At 35.6% G+C, this 21206-nt stretch overlaps 3 protein-coding genes, 1 long non-coding RNA gene and 1 pseudogene across 5 annotated transcripts; 2 read left to right on the top strand and 3 right to left on the bottom strand.

The window, feature by feature from the left end:
• Positions 1–644: 644 nt before the first annotated feature.
• On the bottom strand, positions 645–5886 carry LOC145237642 (uncharacterized). Its single transcript, XM_080100582.1, has 13 exons — positions 5725–5886; positions 5366–5576; positions 5208–5292; positions 4596–4754; positions 4071–4154; positions 3676–3811; positions 3163–3437; positions 2746–2849; positions 2523–2681; positions 2138–2343; positions 1830–1957; positions 1601–1720; positions 645–1204 (listed from the first exon to the last, which is right to left on the bottom strand). The coding sequence occupies exons 1-13, from the start codon at positions 5882–5884 to the stop codon at positions 959–961; spliced, it is 2073 nt and encodes a 690-aa protein (XP_079956708.1). The 5' UTR covers positions 5885–5886; the 3' UTR covers positions 645–958.
• Positions 5887–5902: 16 nt separating this feature from the next.
• On the bottom strand, positions 5903–7805 carry LOC145237643 (purine nucleoside phosphorylase LACC1-like). Its single transcript, XM_080100583.1, has one exon. The coding sequence runs from the start codon at positions 7451–7453 to the stop codon at positions 6263–6265; it is 1191 nt and encodes a 396-aa protein (XP_079956709.1). The 5' UTR covers positions 7454–7805; the 3' UTR covers positions 5903–6262.
• Positions 7806–8100: 295 nt separating this feature from the next.
• On the top strand, positions 8101–12161 carry LOC145237644 (transmembrane protein 185B-like). Its single transcript, XM_080100584.1, has 7 exons — positions 8101–8243; positions 8770–8946; positions 9340–9553; positions 10144–10313; positions 10641–10728; positions 11175–11298; positions 11744–12161. Exons 1-7 carry the CDS (start codon positions 8206–8208, stop codon positions 11992–11994), a joined length of 1062 nt encoding a protein of 353 aa, XP_079956710.1. The 5' UTR covers positions 8101–8205; the 3' UTR covers positions 11995–12161.
• Positions 12162–16668: 4507 nt separating this feature from the next.
• On the bottom strand, positions 16669–18073 carry LOC145237647 (uncharacterized; annotated as a pseudogene). Its single transcript, XR_013862015.1, has 2 exons — positions 17124–18073; positions 16669–16720 (listed from the first exon to the last, which is right to left on the bottom strand). The product of XR_013862015.1 is annotated as an uncharacterized LOC145237647 (transcript).
• Positions 18074–18083: 10 nt separating this feature from the next.
• Positions 18084–19624, top strand: LOC145237648 (uncharacterized). The gene is made up of 2 exons (XR_013862016.1): positions 18084–18561; positions 18804–19624. It is a non-coding gene; the product is annotated as an uncharacterized LOC145237648 (long non-coding RNA).
• The last annotated feature ends 1582 nt before the right edge of the window (positions 19625–21206 follow it).

Raw genomic sequence — 21206 nt, 5'->3', positions numbered from 1 at the left:
TCAGGTTTTAGTTCAGGGGTATCTGCAAAATAAAATTAAGTTTCTTGTCATTTCTGCTATTTCGAACTCAACAAAATCATTTGCTTTAACATACTAATCAATAATTACAAATACTGTACTGTTAAATGAAGTTTTATACCTTTTTTAAAGTTTAGATTTTTAATCAAATTATCCAATTATTCCAATGATTTGGCAACATTTGAAATGCCTGTATAGACAGATGTTCTTTTGCATTTTCCAAAAAGAGTTTTAGATTCCAAGAACTTTTTTAGATAACACAGACAGCTGATTTTTTATAATTAAGCACAAAAAATAAAATTACAGTATGTCTACTGAGTCAATATGTTGAAAACATCAAAATTAAACAATGGAAAATAACAAATTAGTTTTCCACAAAAACAGATCATAAAATTCAAACTTGGTATAACAGAGACTAGCCAACTATGTCAACTTTAAAATTCAATACACATGTTTTGAAGTGTTTGTATCCATGACGCCTATATTCAGCACTCACTATGTGCATAAAATACTGGCACTACTTACATATATAGAGCTGTGGTCCTACTAACATAAATAGTGTTTTCTTCTGCTTGAAGACTGCCAAAGAAATAAACCAGAACACACAACAAAAAAAGTTTTTGTTCTTAGTTTTTTTAATGAAGAAATATTTTACATTGAAAACAATACGAGAATTTGACAAGATTAGTAAAATAAAAACAATTCAAAAGATTAAGTGCTACTAATAACTGATACAACAAAAAAATATACATTTGCAATAGCACAAAGGTGAGAAGAAACTTCACTTTAACATAACATACAAACACAAATAAAAATTATCCTACTAAATCTACATCATTGGTTCATTTTAATCTGCAAATATTCAACCATATAAGTAAATACTTGTATACATCTTATGGCACTATGTTAATGTATATCATACACTGAAAATTGCAATGCATTACTTTGGCAAGTATTTTTCAAACTCCTTTGTTACTTGGGCTGTACCAAAATAGGCCTGCATAACTTTTACCACAGCAATCTTGCCAGAACTTGCCATCTGGTCATGGTGATCTCTGATCCACTCAGTCATGGTATTCAGGTTGAAATCCACACCTTCTATGGAACTGTGCTCAAATTTGTCTTTTGGTCCCCAAGTGAAAGCAGACTTCACCTGTTCAAAGCTCAACTGATGATCACTTTTTACCTGGTAAAAGTAGGAAGAGCAATGTTTTTCTGTGAATAAATCTAATTATCTCTGAATATGATCATAGCGGAAGGCTAGTAACTTTAGGCATTATTTATCATTTAGAATAGGTCAAGTTTAAACGTTTATTTTTGACTCCTACTTAACCTAATTTAAGTACACTGACTCAATTCAACCAAAACCAAAGCATTAATTGCAAAATTTACTGCTGCATTTTGATGAAATTGGCCAAAAATAAATGATTAGGATATGCATGTGTGGCTGAGAATGGACTTATGCACCACTTTCCGGGTTTCATATGATTTGGCACAACTATATTGTAACTCAAACGCAAGCATTAAATAATCCATCTGTGTATTACTTAGAAAGATCGACATTTTACCACACAACACTTACTCTTTCATCATTTAAGTCGATAAAACCACACATTCCCCACTCATGGGTATCAAATTTGAGATAAACAGTATTTAAGTGGATAGCCTTTGAATCTTCATTGTCCAAGGGAAGTCCAAGTTCCTGAAAATATTCAATCAAAATTTAAATGTAAACATGTACATGCATTTTTTCCTTTTTTAGGTTTTCAATTGAGTTAAATAGGTATGGTTGGAATTTGTTTCATTTTTACCTCAGTCAATCCACGAGCAGCAGTTCTAACAAGTGAAACTGTTGCAGGATCAGCATCTTTGTCCAGGTAATCCAAAATGGAGCAACTTTCCACAGCTCCACATGTATAAGCCCCTGGACTTGCCACACCTTGATCAAGTTAGCAACATTATAACAACTGGTTACAGACAAAAAACAGCAGTAAAACAAGCATTTACTAAATCAGACTTGTATAAACTGGCTAGTATTTCTTGCTTAATTTGATGTTAATTTGAAATGCTGGTAAATCTTGCTACAAATAACAACCAATATAACATTACAAAAATGGACCTTTGGCTCTTGATCTTTGAGTGAAAACAAATTTTCTCTTTCCACCTCCTTCTTTTGTAAGAACAGCAACATGTAGACCAAATGATGTGCTGTAGATTTTATTAACTTCTCCTTTGTCTGGTACAATATTTGATTTCTCAATCTCATCAAAGCTTCTCCAGATGTCTCTGATTGCTCGGTGATGGCAATATGTTGACTGTTTAAATCTGCAAAGATTTCAACAACAAACCAAAAAAAGTAAACCAAAACTCTTTATTTGTCTAAATACCATAAGTTGAAAATCTTTTGAAAAAGGTGAGTAAACAGGAAACATAACATAAAAGTGCATGTTTGTTTACACTACATTACAATTTAATTTTGTTGTATAATATGTACCACTTCTCACCTGAGTTCAATATGCTGACTTTCTTCTTCTCCTTCACGATCCAACACAATTTTCTTCAGAGCAATGTTTGGGTTGTTATCAATTATTTTTTGTTTTGCTTTCTGTAGATATTCTTTCTTGTTTTTAATGTACATTTTATCTAGGTGGTCTTCAATAGGACTGAAAAGAAACATTGCTTTTTATGAAATGCACAACCTTTTTAATTTTATAAAAGTATACTTACTGTTCCTCTTCGCTGTGCCTTTCCACAAGGCATAAAAGATTTTTTTCAACATAGGTTGGTTTGGGACTGTTGAATAGTTCTTCCATGGTGACATGCTCATCAACCTAGAGCAACAAAAAGGTTAGGTTTTGTTCTGGGATCACATCGTAGTCTTTACCTACTAAATGCTTAGTTCAGTCATTTACTTATTTAGGGATAACCCTAAAATTGCTACAACCATTGGACCATACTTCATTGCCTGTCTAAAACTGCAAAGCACATTTTATTTACCCATTTTATGTTTTTATTGTAGTATTTTTTTATTAGCCTTAAGTACATATTGTGGACAGTTAATGAAACACTTTACATTTAAAAGAAATCACCAACCAAATGACTAGTACAAAGTTGTCAATTTAAAATAAACAATATATTCAATACCTCCTTAACCATTGAATCGACCACAAAGATGCTGGTGTTCATCAAAAACCCACAAGAAAAGAATTCACCCTTTGACTCTTTTAGTTTAAATGGATTTTCATCACTGAAGTGGTCAGCCACAATTTTCTGAAAGTTAGGGCATTTCTCCACATCTCCACAACATTGCCAAATCAACTGATTAATTTTGCCACCAGCACTTCCATCAGAAATTGAGACTTTTACGTCATCAATATAAAGTGATTTGTTGTCGCTCAGTCTTATTTCATGCTGTTGTCCTAAAGGAAATGCCAAAATAAAAAGAAAGAAACACAATTTTGTTCTTTAAACAAACAAACCAAACAAACGATTCTATGTAAGATTTTCGCAAATGAGTGTGCTAATTTGTAGTGAAAATTTTTGTGAAGCTATTTGAATAAATGTAGTTTTGTAGAAAACTAACACATTGGCTTATAAATTGTAAGTGGGTATAAGTGAAGGGCTAAACAAAGTGATTTTGCATTACTGAAACAACACCTTGGGAGAAATACTGAGTGGACATTTCCTCCCATGGACGTTTTCCAGACTTAGTAGTAAAAACAACCAATCCAAATGCAAAAACATCTCGTTTTTCTTTGTTCCAGCCTTTTGGAGCAGAGTACCGTACATGGCCCTAGTATTTTCATAAAATGTAAAGCAAATAATTTTTACAAACTGGGAAATAACTACATGGTATATAAGCAGTAAAAATGCACTACATTTGTTAGGCAATGTTAAAACCCTAAGTTATTTTTTAAAAAAAACACCAACTTTCATGTTTACATGCAACATATACTTCTGGACTAGTCTAAGTTAACAAAAACAATTTTAACTAGATTTTTGTGGGATAGAAAACATGCATAGATGATTGAAAAGATTTGTTTGTATCATACCTCTGAATCATCTGTACTGACATTGTGGCATGACAATCCAAAATCACAGAGCTTTGCAACAGGATAAATTGGTTTAGTGTCCAACTAAAAAAAGATAAAAAACAATTTTACCATACAGTCAAACAAAATTCATAACTTACTTATTGGCATAAAGGATAAAGCCACTATAAATGGAATAATGAATGTGTTTATTAGTCTTCTGAGGAATATACAATACTGATAATAATGGTGTGAAATATAAACACTAATGGTGGGATAATTTTTTGCTAATACCTTTGAGAATAAACCATCACATTGTTTTGTTTTTGCCAGGATAGTCATGTTGGGAATGACTGAGTTTAAGGGAATTTTCACTGCATTGTCCTAAATTTTGTTACATTTTTTGGTTATAAGACGCCAAAACAAAAAAAGGAAATATAAAACTGCTGGTACATCACCAGGACAAAGTCCTGGATGCCTATTACCATAGCATCATTCACAGCTGAAAAGCATATTAGCCCATAGCAGGCTTAATCCATTCATTACCAAGATATTTTCTGGTCTCAAGTCCCTGTGAAATATTCCCTGTGAGTGCAAGTAATCCATAGCATTTGCAACTTGGTGTGCAATATGCCAGGTACGAAAATCTGACAAACCACTACCATCATCAGTGACAGTTGATCTGATGTACTTCATTAATGTTATCTGAATAATGCAAGTATTTACTGGTAACTGAAATTCAGAGTAGCTTAACAAGGCACAGACTGAGAAACCTAATCATAAGAAAAAATGCTTTTTAAATAGCTTAAAATGTACTAATGCCCTCAATGGCAATTTCCTTTTCAGACAAGTTAACACTTGGGATGACCAAAAAACATAGAACTCAATTTGCATGTGTAAAATGAAAATCAACATCTGAACTGAAAGTGATTACCTATACACATTCAAAATAATTTGCATTTGGTTACTGGAAACTTCAATACCTTTACTTCATCACACAGCGCTGTGATTTATGAATTTAGGCATAAATGTTGGCAAAAATTGTTCAAGTAAAATAGAAACCAAAAACCTTTTTTTCCTTTTGAAATACAAAAGTGAAACAACTTTTTGGCACATAATTAATTAGAGTAAAGCAAATGCATATATTTCTGCCTTTACTTCAATGTATTCCATGACAATGAAAACTTGTTTATTGAAGATGCCACTTCCTCTAAAGGCAATAATGTTGTCATGCCTTAAAGACCTGCAAGTTAAATTTGAAAATTAAAGCAAAATAAGAGTTGTAAAAAAAATGAACAGACATTAGTGTTTATTACCTTAGAGTCTTGGACTCTTCACTGAAGTTAGTTGCCGACCCTTCACTGAAGTCAGAATTTTCTTCATCATTTTGTGTTATTTGAACTTTGACAGCAACGGGCTGGCCTTTGAGACTTGATTTGTAAACAGCTCCAAATTTTCCTGACCCAATTTTCCTTAATTTGTGCTCTTTTTCCAAACCAACTTCCTCAGGTTTCAATTCAGTTGGTTCTGTGAAATCAAATAACTTTTCTAGTCAATTCTGCTATTTGAAAGTGAAAATAGTGAAATTATTTGCTTTAATATATGAATTAACAATAAGAAAAATATCATAATAAATTAAAACAAACACTGTACTGTGAAACAAAGATTTTTGTACCTTGTTCAAAGTTAAGATTTTTAATCAAATTATCCAATTCTTCCAATGATTTGGCAATATTTGAAAGGTCCTCATAGACACTTGTTTCTTTTGTACTTTCTAAAATATTTTTCAGGTTTTCAAGAACTTTTCCAGACAACACAGACAGCTGCTTAGCCATATTTTTTACAACGAAGCACTAAAAATAAAATTACAAATCAGAAACATATGTCTACTTATTCGATTTAAAACCATTATTATTACACAATCGAAAATGACAAGTTCTTTTCCCACAAACAGGTCATAAAATATTTAAATTTGTTATAACACTGACGGGCACAATAATAAAGTTGAACATACAATGAATTGGCACATAACGAAATTGTTGCAAAACTATGAGTTTACAAAAAATATTGTCAACGGACAGAATAAAGTTGTTTGGCCTACATTACAAAATGCCAAACATACAGCAAAAGATTAGAAAATAGCATTTAAAATATATAACTACAGCTACATTTTTACATGTTTGAGTCTTAAAAGGTGAAATGCAATTTAATTGTCATTTCAGACCAATATATCCAACTTGGTTTCCAAACTGTGATCCATCTCTTCTAAATGAGAAAAATCTTTTTTCAGGATCACATTTGGTGCAAATTTTAACACTTGTTTCATCAATGTTATTTAGAAGAATTCCTTCTTTTTCCAACAAGGTAACAGCAGCCAATCGCAAATCTATGTATGGTTTTGGGCAATCTTTTTTCCACACCACACAGTCTTTATGAATGGGAGAAAACATTTCTACACCTTCAATGCCAAACTCCATGCAACAAACGCTTAGTGATGGCCCAATAGCTACTTTGATATTTTTCGCATCACTTCCATAACTCTTTTTCATGCTATCTACAGTGCTTTGTATGATACCTTTAAGAATGCCTTTCCAGCCAGCATGGGCTGCACCACATGCCTTTGCAATAGGGTCTGCGAATAAAACTATGTTACAATCAGCCCCTGGTGCAGCAACAGTAACTCCTGGAGTATTTGTTACAATCCCATCATAGGATTGTGGCTCAGGACCTTCATAGACCCAAACATCCTTTCCATGCACAGCTTTGGCTATCACAAGTTTTGCAACATCAAATTGGCCTGCCTTGGCCAGAAGATTGTGATTTGCTTTCACTACTGCTCTCGAGTCTTTCTTTCTTGCAGAAAAACACATATTCAGAGATGCCAAGCCAGGGCAAACAGACAAACCACCAGATCGAGAGGAAAAACCATGATTGCAAGAATCTGGAATAACTCTAGACCTGTACACAGTAACAGCCTCTTTGGGCTCAAGGTTTTCCAGATACTGCCTGAATCTATCTGCAAATGAACCTTCACCAGTTTCATGGATAAATCTAACATCACCAGCATTCTTTACAACCAAAGAGTAATTTTCTGGAAACACTTCTTTACAAAAGCCCTGAATCTCTGTCTCTATTTGATTGGGACAAAACACAATTGCATTGTTTATTTTACTTCCGTCCATCACACATTTCAACTGAAAGATGCCATGTACATGTTGATTCTTCTGTGTTTCCACTAACGTAATAGATATCTGTAGTTTCTCAGACAGAACTTTGGTGTATGACGATGATAATGACTCATTGCCAAGTACCAAAACACTTTGTGCTGGGAATACTTGCAGATCTTTTAACTCTTTCTCAACAAAGTTTGTGTCACATTCGCCAATCACCAAAACGGCCGTCATCACTTTACTAATTGCTGTCGAATGTGGTATTGGTAGAACTATTGGTACGTAATAAAGAACATCATATTTTTCAAAAGAGGAAGTAAACGTGAAACGTTTTGGTTCCTCATTCCTTTGTCATGTGATATGGGCTTAACGAGGCGAAAGTACTCTAATGATGGCTTGTTTGTTATTGCTTTCTTTCTTTTTAATATTAGGTGGTTCAAAAAGAAAATGTAAGATTGGCCACAATCCCATTTAACTTGCAATGATAAACAATGATGAAGTCAATTGATTTCGGGATTTTCCCAATTTGAATGGTGAGGTGCTTTCCCTAAAGGTGGTTGTCACAAATTCAAGGACACATACAATTAGTTTTTATTAGCCACTATGTGTTTATTGGCAAGCATAAATTTACTTAAGAATTGAAAGAAAATCTAAACCAAATCAAAGTTCAATATTACCAATATTTTTTGTAAACATTAATATTGGTTGAAGTTTACAAAAAATTATTAGGGATTTGTCATTGTACGTCACTACGATTTTTACATTTTTTAGACTGTAAAAACTTTGGTAAAATTGATATGAATGTAAAAAAATAATACGCCCCTTCTCCCCCTCTCATTGCCTTTGTGAAAAAAAATCAATACATCATAGAAATCATCACAAAAAAAGATTTTTTTGGAAGAGAAGCGTTGTAGCAGCTCGATATTGTTGTTCGTTTCGCCCGAGTGTTTGCTTTGTCTAATTTAGTCCCGGTGCTTGACAGAAAAATGGATTTGAAGGAAGTTTTCAAGGATTTCAATCCGAGGTAAGATTGTTTTGGTTTTGAAAGGGAACATTCGACTTACCAATAAAACCCACAAGCAATTTGATTTTTTAAGTAATTTACTGTTTTAATTGCAAACTGGCAGTGTTTTCTGTGTATAAAACTGTAAGTCTGATCTGTCAATAACCTAATCCCATTTTAATAATATTCCACTTAGATAACTTAGAAATGTTTTTTGTCTTAACAACAAAGAGAATCAGTGATTTGATGATCACTATGGGCCAATCTAATTATATAATTAAATTATATAGTTACCACTAAAAGTAAAAGATTGAGGCATAGAAAAACATCATAGTATTAAAGAAATGAAATAAGTATTTCATTGTGCATTTATTGACTTACATACGAATTTGCTGTACATACTAGATTTGTTTACCAAACAGGTTGACCTAGTGTAGATGTTCAACAACTGGTTGGTGAATTTTCCATTAAAAAACCGGGACTCTTGACTTGATAATGTTTTTTTGGTGTCCTTGCTGTTGATGTAACTGTTCAATGTATTTTACAGCAAATTTGCATTTTTTATTTGCCTCCTTCCCCTATCAATTCTTGTGTCTTTGAGACTCAGTGGTGACATTGACTGGTCAATGTGGATCCTCTTTATTCCGATGTGGTTTCTTAACATGTTTGTGGTAATTGGAGCAATTGTGGGCAGTGTGGTTTGGTGTCGTCATCCAGAATATAGGTAAACAGAAGTTAATATGTTGATACAAGCTTTTTTTTATGTGTCATCTCAATAAACTTGGTACTCATGCTCCATTCAAACTTCTAACCTGGGATAGATATTTTTTTATACATATTGGTTATAATTCTTGTTCTCTTTTGTACACAAAATTCAAGTTTCATAAAGAATCTTGCACCTTTTTTTACAAACATATCCTTTGCCAATAATAATTAATATGACATTAAAGGAAATCTATTTAGCTTTTTATAGTATGAATGAATTATGTGTAATAAATCTTTTATATTTCTGGGTCGCCTCAATTATGATTTGGAAACTTTACTAATTTGTGCAGTAGTATTTAAACCACATCTTATGTATATCCAGATTATTTACTCAATTATTTGCAATTTTAAGAGTGGAACAAAATGGTTACACAGACTACAAAGCCATGCTAATCACTGTTGGAATGCATTTGCTTCTTCTGATGTTTGAGTTGTTGCTTTGTGATAATGTGGAAGCAGGTGGACAGAAGAACATGTGGATTCTTGTCTTTACGCCTCTGTTTTTTGCTTCCCCAGTCGCTGTTGCAGCCTGTATTTGGGGTTTCAAGCATGACAGATCACTAGAGGTTTGTTTTTTGTTTGGTCCCTGTGTAAGGTGAAAAAAAAAATGAAATTCATATGTGCGAATTGTACACAATAAGATGTGGCACATGTGAAAAATAATACAGCATAAAACTTTAACATATGTATTGTATTTCAAAATTGTTGGGAATGGATAACTGAAAAACTAAGTGCACACATAACTTACAATTTCGAGCTGCAAAAAACCCCTGGAGGCTGTAATGTTGCAAAACAGCCTGTAATGTTGCAAAAAAGTAATGAATCACTGCACTAGAGGTTATTTGTCAGTGCATAATAAGCAGCCCAATCCTTTCATTGTACAGTTGCATATCAACCAGTTTGTTATAATGTAGGCAGTTTTTTTAATATTCCAGATGTAATAGCATTTTCAGATAAAAAGTTATAGTTTGTTCTTGTACCTAACCTGTTGTTAGCAGTATTACATGTACAGCACCTACAAGAATCTAATGAAGTAAATAAACTCCCTTTGAGATTCTAAAACTGTACCTTGGGTAATTTAGCATTCAAACTTATACATATTCTTAAGGGTATTATTGTCAGTGACTACATAAATATCTTTATTGTTTCCTTCCAGCTTGAAGTGATACTGTCAATGAATATATTGCTGTTTATCTTTGTTGCGTTGCAATTGGATGGGATCATTAAATGGGATTGGGCAGCAGTGTTTATACCACTGTGGATAGTAATGTGTCTTCCAAGTATTGCTGTACTTTACTACTTCGTATGGACCCTAATATTTTTCAGGTAAGCATCTAAAAAATTCTCTACCATTACATTTTTGTTGGTAACAAGTTTGCTAGCAACAAACAAAAACACATTCACATGTAGCAAAACCAAAGTTATTTTTAAAATACCCATAATGTTGTTTCAATCTGTAATAAACATGTTACATATGTTATGGTTTTAGGTTTGATTTGCAAGTTTTTGTCAAATGTTTGTTTATGGTACATTTTAATATCCACCAATATACAAACTTGCCCAAAATGCACATTTTGACAAATTAATGGTACAAACTAAGCACTCAGACAAGTTCTATTATTACCATGATATAATTTTGCGTGGTTATTTTAGATCAACATACCCTGAGTCAGACCGACGCTCGCATCTTGTTATGGCTTGTACATGGATCCTTGTTGTGATTCCTTTGCTTACATTTCAAGTAAGTTGTCTTCTTTGAGCCCCCCTGGTTTATTACTTATAATCCTTTGTTAATGTTATTGAAAGGGCAGCATTTATAAAACTGTACAATTTTTAAGCTGTTATGTACTGTGGTTTCGTATGGTTCTAATATTCTTTCATGGAGAACTAAACATTTTTGAGACACTCATTCAGTGGTTCCTGGTACCAATTGTAAACATTTTCATTTCTCCCCAATATACCACATAGTAGATGTTAAATTATACAACACTAATTTAAAGTTGGACACAGGTTATATTCCAAGTGATACAGTGCCTATTTACAAACCACAAGTACAAATTTAAGTAAAATCCCCCGCAAGTTTAGTGCTCTGTGAAAAATCACCAGTGCTCTGTGAAAAATCATCAGGTGTTCTGCAAGAAATCAAATTGTTGTTTGAACCTTGATATTAACTGCAGTGGTTTTTAGGTTTTACTGGCATACCGTCTTGATGGATACAACAGCATACCATGGTCCAACATATTTATTCCACTTCATATCAGCATTCTTGCACTTATTATTGGAACATTTGGAAGTAAAGGGGGAAACAAATGTAAGTACATTAAAACTTTATTGTTACCAGACACTTAGGTGTGCACTTATAAGACAACTAAACAGTTTTTTCTTTTTACATGGAAATGTGACATTTGTTTGTTTGCCCCGTGATCTATACACATCAAAATAGTACATTTTTGTTCCTTACCTGCAACACGAAGAAATGACGCTTTGTGTCCTGAAATGTCAATGTGTACATGGCTTTAAATACAAAAGCTGAATTTTGAATTGTTGTTTTTCTTATGATTATGAAATTTTTTTTTTTAATTTTGTGACTGTTTTGCAGACAATTGCTTAAGAAATGCAGTTTTATTTTTGTAACAGATCCCCAGCAGTTGGCCCATAGTTATTGTTTTTTTGGCCACCAGTCCCCTGTTGTTCTGCTAAAGTGTACAAACAATTCCTCACAACCACACTTGACCATTTTTGCAAATTATTTTCAGGGTGGTTTGGAATTCGTGTGGATTTTTGCCAGTTCATGCTCAACCAGTGTCCGTTCATGCGTCTTTATGGCAATGTATCATACAAGTTTCCGACAGATGAGGAACGCCGGCAAGATGGTGACACAGTCCCATACACGAACTCTCACTTGTATGGAACATCACGCAAAGATGTTTCCAAGGACATTCATGCTGATGGGCATGCTAAATTTGAGACAGTGGTTCCGGTTGTGTCCATAGATTCGCCTGATTAAAATGTAGACCTGTTGTTTGTCCCTTTATTTTTTAAACACTGGTGCTCCATATGTTGTTCACCAGACAAACATACATACACACATAACTATCTTTATTTCTCTGTTTAAAACAGACCTGTTTTTACCCATTTATTTTGTCTGCTGAATAAATATGGTTATACTACAAAGTATGGTCTGCTTCAGACAACTTAAAGCTACAACAAGCCGGTAAAGTATGAATTTTTCACCAAAAATAAATTTGCATGTAGGAATAACATTATGTGTCCTTCTAGCCAATTCAGAAGCACTCAGTATTTATTACTTTTATTCCATAAATTTTATCTTTATGGATTTTCTACACCTGGGTTTAAGGCAGGGGTCTCCAACACGCGGCCCGCGAGGCAATTTTTCGTGGCCCGCGGGGTCATCAGCAAATGAAAAATATAATAATATATTGCCAAAGATGACAAAGTTTTTTGTTTTACTCACCCGTCGAGTGTTCAACAAAGGAAAATTATTGATATTGATCACTAAGTTAAAAAAATCAACTTTTGTGGTTCATTATGATGAAATAATGCGAATATTGTCTGATCATTAAAGCGTAAACATCAGAATCCGTTTGGTTCCTTGTGTTAACTGTAGGTTTATGGATGAGGAACTCATACGTTTGAAGGCTAACCAACATTTTATTGACACTTGAGTAGGCCGCATATAGACTGTTTCAGATGCCTAGGACAGCGGTTTCCAAACCATTTCTTATTCATAACAAACGTTTTGTAATTTTCCCGATTTGGACTAGGGGTCCAAGATAAATTCAATGCTAAAGCTAATTAAAGCAAAATGAAATCTTCAGCTGCTACAAGTAATTTTCGCTTTTACCATCACATTTTAGGGTTCATTTCACCGAAATAATATTTGCTTGGTTACACATATCAAAGATCTAAGAGCGGTTTGTGACATCACAGATAAAACTAAGATATTAAATTATGCCCAACAATTGCTTTCATTGTTACTTGTGATGAAATACAAAAAAGCCTTGATCAACACGCAAGTGAGATTGTAAAGACATGACATCTTGAAAGTTAACGAAAATAGCGGCGACAGCCGCTAAATGACCAAAGACTTACTTAGTTTGGAAAATGCTGGCCTAAAGTGTTAATAAAGTGGTGTAGCATGCAGTATTAGGGACTTTGAAAGCATTTTGGCATCCAAGGGCGCATGTGGCCCGCGGCTTCAAAGCAGTTCGAAAATTGACCCCGGACAAAGTTAGAGTTGGAGACCCCTGGTTTAAGGTAACTATCATGTATGTCTTAAAGTAAAGGAATTTTAGTGGGATACTGTTGGGGAAAATCAATCTAAAATTTAGATTTAGATTCTAAATCTATAGGCAAAAATTCAAAATTAGAAATAACATTTGCTATCACTCTTCATGACACTTACTGAACTCTTTGTTTTTGACCTACTAGCGACCCATGCTTACCACAAAAAATAAGATTAGGCTGTATGGATTGTGTGATAATAGTTTAAATGCACAGTGCTGATGAATAGGAACCAGCCATCTTGCAATAAATAGTATAAGTCGCTTGTCAATATGAGAAAAAAATAATAATTGTAATCAACAGTTTAAGTTTGCAGTGTTAATATGCATGTAAGAGACAAGGTCATTGTCATGAACGCACACACGTTTAAGCGGTTACCTGTATCGACTGCCACGTTTAAGACGCGGTACACGGTTATATACGAAACGTGACGTCATAACTCAGGGACGACATCTAGCGGTAAATACATACATCACAACTTCCCTTCGTTTAAATTGAACTTAACTGACGTCTCGAAGGGTAAGGATTCACAATAACATTCAATGGACGTAAATGAACACGATTACGCCGATATAATACACCATCACTAGTTTTTACAAGATAAGAGCGATGAGATAACTGTTTTTCTATAGTTCCCTGTTGATCCCATAGTTTGTTTTGGGTATTGTAAAGTTTTACAGGAGTGTTCACTTGTAATTGCAGCATGTTTCTTGTTCCCCTGTCATAATACTTCTTTTGTTGTTTTCTTTCTTTTCCAAACGGACGGCAAGTTGAACTTTTTAACTTTTCGATATCCAGGGGCATCGTGTGTCTGATTTGCCGACCCATGAGAAGCTGTGCAGGCGATTTTCCGCAAAGGAGAGGAGCACTCCTAAATATTAACAAACTTTTGTTAAAATCCTGTACACTGGCGTGAGCTTTTTTAAGTAGTTGCTTCGTTGTCTGGACACTCCTCTCAGCCAGTCCGTTAGATCGTGGATAATGTGGACTCGAGGTTAAATGAAGAAAGCCCCATTCCTCGGCGAATTTTGCAAACTCCTCACTAGAAAACTGAGGACCGTTATCACTGATAACAGTTTCGGGAATTCCAAACCTGGAAAAAATAGTTTTCAAACCACTTATAACAGACGCCGCAGAAGTTGTAGTCAACGGGGTTACTTCTGGATATCCGGAGTAGTAGTCCACTGTTACCAAAAACATTTTTCGGTTCCAATAGAACAGGTCAGTTGCCACTTTCTGAAACGGATAAGAAGGAGCTTGGTGAGGTTCTAACGGTTGGCGTTGTTGCTGTGACCTAAATTTTGCACAAATGGCACCGGAAGAAACCAAACCAGATATGTCGTTGGATAACCCAGGCCAATATATACTTTCTCGAGCTCGTCATTTGCATTTTACTTCACCCAAATGGCCTTCATGCACACGTTCTAAAAAATAACTGCGCATAGACATTGGAACAACTATTCGAGATCCACGAAACAAAATACCGTCAACAACAGAAAGTTCATTTTTGACATCCCAAAAGGGTTTTGCTAAAACAGGACAAGCACGCTTATGTAAAGGCCAACCATTATTTACAAGACGCGTTACAATTTGCAACTGTTCGTCACATATGGTTTTACTTTGTAACTTTTGTTTAACTAATGGCATACAAGCAATAGCGGATACAATTAGATCTACATATTCACATACACTATGACAAGAAAGCGATTGAACGGACACACTGTTCTCCACACATCTTGATAACAAATCAGCTGTGTGCATGAATTTACCTGGAGTAAACTCTGCGGTGAAATGAAATCTTTGCAACCGGATCATTAGACGTTGAATGCGCAACGGACAGTTATTTAACTCCTTGAGAAACAACGCTATGAGAGGTTTGTGATCAGTTTCTACCACAAACTTCTGACCATAAACATACTGATAAAATCTTTCACATGCAAAGGTGATAGCAAGCAATTCTTTTTCAATTTGTGCATACCTTGTTTCAGCGGTTGTTAAAGCTCTTGCCGCATAAGCCACTGGCTGCCACATGTTGTCATGCTGTTGCAAAATTACAGCTCCAAGTCCATGTTTAGATGCGTCTGCCGAAATTTTGATCGATTTCTTGGGGTCGAAAAACCGAAGTACTGGGGCAGTTGTGACCAACCGTTTTAAATTCCTCCATTCCATTTCGTGTGCTTCCGTCCACTCCCAGTTGCTCCGTTTATGCAATAACAAACGCAAAGAAGATGTTTTAGTAGACAAGTCGGAAATGAAACGACCTAGGTACGTGACCATTCCCAAAAATTTCAGCAAGTCACCCTTAGACTGAGGACGCTTTAGTTGCTCTATTGCATGAACTTTATTTGTATCAGGTTGAACACCTGAAGCACTAACAACTTCACCAAGAAAAGTAATCTTGTCTACACCGAACACACATTTTTCCTTATTGAGTTTCAGATTATTGCGTTGCAAAACCGTTAACACATTTTTAAGCCTCATGTCATGTTCCTGCTTAGTTGAACCCCAAACCACAATATCGTCCATAGACGTTACAACGCCGTTCATGTGTTCAAACATCATGTACACCAACTTGTGAAACACTTCTGGCGCAGAACAAATGCCGAACGGCATGCGCAAAAATCTATACCGTCCAAACGGAGTGTTAAACGTACAAAGCTTAGAACTATCTTCATCCAACTTTACTTGCCAAAACCCAGACAAAGCGTCGAGTTTAGAAAATACTTTAGCATTTGAAAATTGACCAATAATTTCTTCTCTAGTCGGAAGACAGAAATGCTCACGCAAAATTGCTTTGTTTAAATCTCGCGGATCTAAGCAAACTCTTAGTTTTCCGTTTTTCTTTTCTACTATTACAAGAGAGTTCACCCACTTAGTTGGTTCTTCTATTCTTTTGATTACTTGCATGCTTTCCATTCTTTGTAGCTCCTGTTGTAGTTTGTTTTTAAGTGCAAATGGAATTTTTCTGCTGGGACGGACCAGAGTTGCAAGCGGGCCCGAAATCTGAGCCCGAACCCGGCCCGAACCCGAAAGTATGAGCCCGAAGCCCGGCCCGAACCCGAAACGTTTTTGCGAAGCCCGTTTAGGCCCGAAATTTTGATTGACAGGATGAGAAAGAAAAAAGAGATAGACAACAAATACAATGATCAATAGTAGACCATGGGGTAAACAATACGTTTTAGAGTAGAGTGGGCATTAGGTCAAAGCCAGAGTTTCTTAGCCGAGTGATTTTATTTTGTTTTTTTAAATGGCGGACACGGAACGTAAAGTCAGGCCCGTTTTAAGCCCGTTTTCTCACAAATACCTAAGCCCGAACCCGGCCCGAACCCGGCCCGAACCCGAACCCGGCCCGAAAAGCCCGGCCCGACTTGCAACTCTGGGACGGACTACGGGACAAACTCTGCTATCGGTCTTTATTCGGTGACAACCTGGAACACAACCCAACCCTTGAAATAAATCTGAAAAGCTGGACAGAAAATTTTGTTCGTCACTGACAATCGGTTCCAGTCTATTTATTAGGCCAAGAGTTACTGCTCCATTTAATCCTATAATAGGCAATGCATTAATCTCCACAACAACAAATGGTAGAGTAAATGATTGCTCTCTGTATTGAAGTGTTAAACTAATTGTCCCACAAACTGGAATATGGTGGCCAGTATATGAGATCAATCGAATATTAGTAGAAGAAACATATGGACGTTCCTGAAGTTTTTGAAAATCATTCCGTGACAAAATATTAACTTGGGCTCCCGTATCTATCTTAAAACGAAGTGTACATGAAAGCACAAAAATGTCAACAAGCCAATCTTTTGGTGAACTAGTGGTACTTACAGATTGCATGTTGTACGTCTGAATTGTATCCGCGCGTTGCGCTTGCGGGTGATTAGCTGCACTGCAACATCGAGCGAAGTGGTTTCTTCCACCACACTTCAAGCATCGCCTTCCCCAGGCAGGACACGCTCTGACGTCATGTCGCAAGGCACAGAATCTGCAAACTCGAGGCGCTGGTAATTGATTACCACGTGGTTCGCGTTGAACAGCATCCAAGCTAAAACTTTTAGAATTTGTTGATCGAAACATTGTCATTTGCGATCTTACTGTTTCGTTTGTTATGCACATTTTAATAGCTTTTTCAAGCGTTAGTTCCACTTCCCGCAGCAAACTTTGACGAAGTTGATCACACTTGATACCAATAATAATTTTGTCTCGGATTAATGAGTCGCAAAGTTCACCGAAATCACAGCTTTTAGACAGTTTTTTTAAATCGGTTATAAAAACATCTATTCTTTCACCATCATTTTGATTTCTAGAAAAAAACCTGTATCGCTCGCTGGTGATATTCTTCCTCGGACAACAGTAGCTTTCGAAGGCATTGACCACAGTTTCAAAGTGCATTTCTTGTCCTTCTTCAAATTTAAATGTTGAGTGGATGGTTTGACCTTGCTCTCCCAACACGTGGAGCAACATAGATGTTTTAACTTTTGCAGCCTTTCCGTCATAACCAACACCTGTCAAATAAAGCCTAAATCCCCTAATAAACTTAACCCAGTTTTGTGACACATTGCCACTCCATTGCATAGCTTCCGGCAGTGAGAACGAACCTTCCATTTTATTTGAAAAACCACTTCTGACACCATGTCATGAACGCACACACGTTTAAGCGGTTACCTGTATTGACTGCCACGTTTAAGACGCGGTACACGGTTATATACGAAACGTGACGTCATAACTCAGGGACGACATCTAGCGGTAAATACATACATCACAGTCATAATCACCCGATTCGTCAACAAGTGCCCGATTAAAAGCGCTTGTGTTATGAAAAAATCCCCGTTTCTTATCGGGCGGTGTTATAATTTTAGAACATGTGTTATAACACTGCCCGATTTTATCGGCAAGGGTAGTGAAGCAATAAATTTATTTTTTATTGAAAAATATTATATTTTCTTTGGAAATAATCGCAGGTGAAATGGGTTTTACATGAAATTGGCAGTTAAATGTGAAATGTTGTGACAAAAGCAAACGCATATTAAGCAGTGAAATAGCAGCAGTACCAGATTCTCCTCGATTGTAAACTGTAAAGTACAAAATGGGCCGAGGTTGTTGTATCTAATAGGCATCCATGTTCTGATAACAAATGGTGTAATGAAAAGTGACAGTTCAGGGTGGGGGAAGCATTTCTATAGTGCTTCGTGAAGCAAACTAGGGCCTAACACACTATCAAATGAAGGACTTGGGACATTGGATTTAAAAAGCAATGACACATGTGGTAAGTGGTTGTCAATGGTCATGATATGCTTGTCATTCTCAACTGTTTCTATTATTTTAGCAGATGGTAATTTGTTATCTTTCTAGGCATATTCAAAAATATGGTAGCTCATCTCTAGTGTGATCCTGGTTTTGTAAAACATTGGCTTTCATTTCTACTGGCCTAACTCAAGCAATTTTGTGTAAACTCCTAATTGTCAAATTAAATGTTGCATACGCTTTTTCTTTTATTTTTTGTTGCAGATCAACATCTGGAAAACTGAATAGAAGCAGAAAAAAGCAGCAGAATCATTCCAAAGGTAATTCAAGATTGCCTTGGACAACATGGAAGAAAGTAATTGATGGTGGAAGAATGGTGTGGGTGAAATGAGCTCACTGAAGTGTCTGCTAAATCATTGATGCATACAAAATGCTTCTTGTCTCACTTGCAGGGGAACATTTTATTTTAAGATATTTACCACACACTTCAGTTTTACATGAATCAAATCGAAATATGTGTGTTTTTTGCCGCTGTACTACCCGAAGGCAGGTTTATTTAACAATTCTTGTGCCCAATTTAAAGCAAACTTGTTATGTTAGATGTGTTCAATGATTTGTTGGTGTTATTTTAATCTCGTATTAATCTAATCTCTTATACATTTTCACTTTGATGTAGACTCTTTCAGTAAAAGTGATTCATTAGACAGGAATGAAAAACTATTATTTTTGACCAGTAATCGCTATGATAGCTTGTTTGCCAGGATTGTTTGATACAACCTCATCTTTCACATGGTAGCTGGTTTAATTTTATTTCAGTAACTCGCAACACATTGCATTTTCAGCTGTACAATGTTGTTTCACCTTTTTTGTTTCTCAGTCTGTTTACTTGATGACCCCTTTTTAATGTACTCATTGTAAATGCAGGTTTTTGCTTGATAAATCAATCTTCTAATTATTTATCCTCTTCACATTTATTTCTTCTTTCGTATAACTGTGGCACCCAATATGAGTATGTTATTGTGTGGAAATTGGGTTTATGAGGTGTTTCATTTTTTTTCATTAATAAAATGTTGCCCTTAACTGTGCATTTGTTATTTTATCATTTTAAGTACTAGTCTTAACTGGTTTAAAATCACAAAGGGCTTGATGTAAACAAAAACGGTTTTCACAGGTCAACTCTAAACTACATCTAGTAAACGCATAAAAAATATCTTTAGAATCTAACCACCACATTATAAATGAGAGGCGTACATCATAAGCGAACGAAGGGCATGACCGCTTTAAAATGATTTTATGCGCTGACGACCCTTGTAGAATATACAGGCTCCAGATCACAAGCGGTTTAAGTTAAATGAAAACGGTTTTTACAGGTCAACTCTAAAATAGATCTAGTAAACACATACCAAATATCTTTAGAATCTAACCACCACATCATAAATGAGAGGCGTACATCATAAGCGAACGAAGGGCATGACCGCTTTAAAATGATTTTATGCGCTGACGACCCTTGTAGAATATACAGGCTCCAGATCACAAACGGATTAAGATAAATGGAAACGGTTTTCACAGGTCAACTCTAAAATACATCTAGTAAACGCATAAAAAATATCTTAAGAATCTAACCACCACATCATAAATGAGAGGCGTACATCATAAGCGAACGAAGGGCATGACCGCTTTAAAATAATCTTATGTGCTGACGACCTTTGTAGCATATACAGGCTCCAGATCACAAACGGTTTAAGGTAAATGAAAACGGTTTTCACAGGTCAACTCTAAAATACATTGAGTAAACACATACCAAATATCTTTATCTTCTAAGAAGAACATCAAAAACAAGAGGCGTACACCATAAGCGAGCGCAGGGCACGACCGCTAGTGCTGTCGATTTCATGTAGGCCTATAGCAGGGGTGGCCAACCCGCGGCTCGCGAGCCGCATGCGGCTCTTTGCCTGGTTTTATGCGGCTCTTACGTTGTTGTGGAAGTTTGGGGTCACTGCGGATTTTTTGGTTAGTTTGTGGCCAGGGTTTTTTTAAGGTTTGGTTTGGGTGACCGCTAAGAAGTTTTAAGAGACCGCAAGTGTTTCATTTAAATACCAAAAAATAGCCATATTTAATTTTGGGAAACCGCTGGAGAAATTTGACACCTTTAAAAAAACACTGTTTGTGGCTATGACATTTTGCTTTTAAACAAACTTACTATCGGTATGGCCACAAACCTTGTCCTGAAACTGCAACCTTATTAGGTGAATGGGTTGATTATGATGGCCCATATTCAATTGTTGAACAATGAATGATTCCTCATTGTTTCGTACAATGCAAATGCAATATTTTTTTTGACACAATGCAACAGCAATATTTACAACATCGTGTTCCAAAATTAATAATGTTTCAATCCGTTGTTTTTCGGGTTATGACCAACGTTATTTTATGGGCAGTCTGTCTCTTGGTCGTGGGTTTGAGTTGAGCGATTGTTGGTGTTGAATGCATTAGTGACGTCGCAATGAATTTAGTTTCACCACCTTGCATTTTTGTAAAACTCGACGCCTACTTTGGGCGCGTGCGCGGTAAATGAAAGTACCGCAAAGTTCAAAGCAGGGAAAATCTTTTAAGTACCGGTAAGCATTTTTTGTCAAGTTTGCCTTCAAAATGGCAGAGAAAAAAAGA

This window comes from Phallusia mammillata, chromosome 7, assembly GCF_965637545.1.
Source record: "Phallusia mammillata chromosome 7, kaPhaMamm4.hap1.1, whole genome shotgun sequence".
Lineage (NCBI taxonomy): Eukaryota > Metazoa > Chordata > Ascidiacea > Phlebobranchia > Ascidiidae > Phallusia > Phallusia mammillata.
The sequence above is the reverse complement of the archived record's forward strand: the minus strand, read 5'-3'. Positions and strand labels throughout refer to the sequence as shown.

Coding starts and splice junctions, on each gene's coding strand:
- LOC145237642 (XM_080100582.1), bottom strand. CDS start 5,884: ATGGCTAAGCAGCTGTCTGTGTTGTCTGGAAAAGTTCTTGAAAACCTG. Junction 2,682..2,745: donor AGGCACAGCGAAGAGGAACA/GTAAGTATACTT, acceptor GTTTCTTTTCAG/TCCTATTGAAGACCACCTAG. Junction 1,958..2,137: donor TCAAAGATCAAGAGCCAAAG/GTCCATTTTTGT, acceptor AACTTGATCAAG/GTGTGGCAAGTCCAGGGGCT.
- LOC145237643 (XM_080100583.1), bottom strand. CDS start 7,453: ATGACGGCCGTTTTGGTGATTGGCGAATGTGACACAAACTTTGTTGAG.
- LOC145237644 (XM_080100584.1), top strand. CDS start 8,206: ATGGATTTGAAGGAAGTTTTCAAGGATTTCAATCCGAG. Junction 9,554..10,143: donor AGCATGACAGATCACTAGAG/GTTTGTTTTTTG, acceptor GTTTCCTTCCAG/CTTGAAGTGATACTGTCAAT. Junction 10,314..10,640: donor TGGACCCTAATATTTTTCAG/GTAAGCATCTAA, acceptor TGGTTATTTTAG/ATCAACATACCCTGAGTCAG.